Raw genomic sequence first — 3,665 nt, 5'->3', positions numbered from 1 at the left:
TCCAGTTGTTTTTTCCTTGTGTTTTGCTTTGATTTCTTTTTCCTTCATTTTTTGTTTATTTTCTATTATATTTGTCTTCTTCTTTTATCTTTTTTCTTCTTTTTATTGTGTGGTATATAAAAAGTTCATCATGTATTATAAAAATGTTCATCGTATATTAAGAAAAATGCCATTGTTTTCTGAAAAAGTTCACCATGCATTATAAAAACGTTAATCATGTATTAAAAAAATGTTCAACGTACACTACCAAAATGTTCAGCATATATTAAGAAAATGTTCAACGTATTTCAAAAAAAGTTCATTGTGTACTTAAAAGTTGTTCATCCTATATCACAGGAATGTTCAATGTATGTTTCAAAATTGTTTATCGGATATCATAAAAATTGTTCAATCTGTATCTAAATGTTATTCAGCATATATCACAAAAGTGTTTAATGGAAGGTTTGTTTAAATTTTTTTGATCTGCCGCTGCGTTTAGTTCTTAAATATTTGCACGGCCAGGTAGCTGTTTTTGCTATTTTAACGGCGGCTTTGTTGTGTCGCCCCGACTGGGCCGGCCCGTTCAGATAGCGCATCCTGCACGGAAGCTCGTGGGTTTGACGCTAGCGAGTGCCAGCGACCGACCCCTCAAAAAAAAAATAAAAAATCTCCGTCTCCGTCTGTTATCCCGATCGGTTTTACCACATATATACGGGGACTACTTTGGCCGGCCGCCAGAGCCACCGCATCGGACAAACACTAGAGATTGATCCATCCATGGGTTCCCTATTCTCTTCCCCCGCCGGCGGCGACTCTCTCCCAGTCTCCAAAAAGTACATTGGCCGCTCTATTAGGTCAAAAGAGTATGTAATTCCTAGCTGCTGGACAATTTTCTTACCAATTTGCTTAAGCGCTTGCATCGGATCTATTCTTATTCTTATTATGAGATTCATTGGATGAATGTCTGATTGCCCCAACCATCAAACGAAAGATCCATCCATCATTTGTTTATTTATTTGGTGTACACTTGTTTATTTGGGGACAGAGAGGACGTCGCCGTCCGAATTTCTACGCTTGTCGACATCGCCATCGAACATTACAACTCCAACAATCCAGTACTCTCTCTCTCTCTCTCTCTCTCTCTCTCTCTCTCTCTCTCTCTCTCTCTCTCTCTCTCTCTCTCTCTCCCTCTCTCTCTCATATACACACACCACGCATCTAGGCGAGTGCTTAATACATATGATTGGGAATTTGAAATGGTTCACTGCGATGCAGGGTGCCGAGTTGGAGTATCCTGAGTATCCTCCCCAGTCGACCACGGAGATGAAGGCTGCCTGCATCGGTTTTAGGGGAACTTTCTGGTACCACCTCTGCTTTTCGGCTCACCCCGTGGATGCCACCGCTGAGACACAACACTTTTTCGCTGAGCTATATTTTGATAGACAGTACCTCGAACTAGCCGTTGAAACATGCATCATCTTAGGTACTACCTAAATTTAACTTCACATTCCGCCATACTGTGTTTGTGTTTGCTAGCCACTTGAATATATGCATACTATTAATGCAACTTGCAGCTAATCCTCTCTCTATCTTTCTCTATAATGTCCACAGAAAAGCCGTTGTGCCGCTTTAGCAGCTCGTGTGCATTTTGTCCAGATGAATCCAATATCTTGCACCCAAGTGATGAAGAATTTGTCTGTGGAAAGCAAGATCACAAAAAAGAATTCTTCCGCAGGAGAGATATGCTAGTGCGGCCATACAGTTCTTTTATGACACCTCCTGATATAGATAACACCGTCATAGACATAGATAGCACCGAAGATCCATGACTCAAACTATTATGTTATGGCATATGTATTGAAGTTGTAAGATAACTATGTTATTTTTATCAGAATGACCAATTCACATCTAGATGTTTTTTAAGAATGTCACATCTAAGTTGTTCACCATATAATTAGGGGCTTCAAGATTTGTACAAAATGTTTTTTTTACCTGGAACACCATGCATTCCAATTAACCAGTGGACACGGTTAAATCACCGGCCACATCACTGAATACATCAGGAGGTAAATCATTGAGCCAAATACGCTCACTACCCCTCACCATCCTAGAACCAAAACTAGCTAGTTTATGCGCATGCATATTACATTCACGTGATTTCTAAACTAGCTTAAATTGAAAGAAACCTATCTGTAGTTGATACTTGGTCTCACGAAAAAGACTCCCCAGCTGTGAACGATCTGCATTACTGTCATCTATGGCTTGCTTCAAAGGTAAACAATCTGTCATAAATATCACCCGGCCCATACCAAAATTCTCTGCAAAATTGATGGTCCTCATTAGAGCAAGTGCTTCTGCATGCAATGGATCAGACACATCCACAAGGGGGCCAGCTGCAGCACATAAGACATCGCCGGCTGCATCTCTCGCTATACAGCCCCACCCACCGGTTCCCAAGCCCCCAATGAAAGAAGCATCAAAATTCAACATAACCCAGTCCTGGGGAGGGGGTTCCCACTGATTAATCTGCACTTTCGGGGGTCTGGTAGGTGAAGAATGGAACTGAATCCATTCCTCAGTAAGCATTGATATTTGTCTTGCAAATTCCGGTGGCAAGGTCGTACCCTCCCCATGTCTTCTTCTATTGCGTTCAGACCACCAACGCCACAGGAGACAAATCACCTATAGTTTCTTTTGCTCAGGAAATGCCATAATCCTCTCCAGCACCTCCAACGCGGTGGGAGCCTGCATAATATTTAGCCTTTCATTTTCCAGATCGGCCGCTCGCCACATAGCTCTGATTGCCTTGCAACGGAAAAAGAAATGTCCACCATCTTCAAAATATTTATTGCACACCACACAACGTGTATCCAACTCCACACCCCGCCTAGCAATATTCATATTTAGCGGGCGACTATTATGTCCGAATCTCCACATAAAATGATGTACTTTCCCTGGGCAGTGCACTTTCCAAATAGCAGCCCACACTGCCTTTCTCCACCCCGACCCGGCGACGCTATCTCCTTGGCTGATGTTTGATTGTCTCATCATCATATCTGTGTGCACACGATAAGCAGACTTTACAGAGAAGAGCCCCTTTGCGTCAAAATGCCATGCAATGAAATCGTCATGTTGTTCAAACACCGGTATTGAAAGAATAATACTTGCCTCCATCGGAAGGAAAGTATGCCGTACAAGCCCCTCATCCCATGTATGTGTGTTTGGCTCAATCAGCTCGGAGACACGTGTGAGCAAGTGTGTTCCTTGTTGTGACATCGTATGTCTTGACATTTTCCGTGGCAACCACGTGTCTTTCCAGATATTGATGCTTTCCCCCGAACCAACTCGCCAAATATATCCCTCTCTTACAATAGCGAGACCCTTGAGAATACTTCTCCAAGTATAGCTCATATTAGGCGTCGAAACAGCAGAGAGGATGTTACTACCAGGATAATATTTTGCTTGCAACACTCTAGCACAAAGTGACTCAGGAGCTTGAAGAAGTCGCCAAGCTTGACGTGCGAGCATTGAAAAATTAAAAGAATAGAGATCTCGGAAACCAAGACCACCTTGTTCTTTTGGAAGCTTCATTTTATCCCATCCCACCCAATGCATCTTGCTCTCATCACTTTGTTGCGACCACCAATACTTGCAAATCATCTTACTAAGCTCTTCACAAAGCCCTT

General features: G+C 42.4%; 1 protein-coding gene across 1 annotated transcript; it reads left to right on the top strand.

Annotated features, from left to right (window-relative positions):
- Positions 1-692: 692 nt before the first annotated feature.
- Positions 693-1,853, top strand: LOC123042464 (uncharacterized). The gene is made up of 4 exons (XM_044464910.1): positions 693-842; positions 1,025-1,094; positions 1,255-1,462; positions 1,591-1,853. The coding sequence occupies exons 1-4, from the start codon at positions 757-759 to the stop codon at positions 1,806-1,808; spliced, it is 582 nt and encodes a 193-aa protein (XP_044320845.1). The 5' UTR covers positions 693-756; the 3' UTR covers positions 1,809-1,853.
- The last annotated feature ends 1,812 nt before the right edge of the window (positions 1,854-3,665 follow it).

This window comes from Triticum aestivum, chromosome 2B (genome assembly GCF_018294505.1).
Source record: "Triticum aestivum cultivar Chinese Spring chromosome 2B, IWGSC CS RefSeq v2.1, whole genome shotgun sequence".
NCBI classification, from domain to species: domain Eukaryota; kingdom Viridiplantae; phylum Streptophyta; class Magnoliopsida; order Poales; family Poaceae; genus Triticum; species Triticum aestivum.
This window is presented reverse-complemented; position numbering and strand designations above follow the sequence as displayed.

Coding starts and splice junctions, on each gene's coding strand:
- LOC123042464 (XM_044464910.1), top strand. CDS start 757: ATGGGTTCCCTATTCTCTTCCCCCGCCGGCGGCGACTCTCTCCCAGTC. Junction 1,095..1,254: donor ATTACAACTCCAACAATCCA/GTACTCTCTCTC, acceptor ACTGCGATGCAG/GGTGCCGAGTTGGAGTATCC. Junction 1,463..1,590: donor TGAAACATGCATCATCTTAG/GTACTACCTAAA, acceptor TAATGTCCACAG/AAAAGCCGTTGTGCCGCTTT.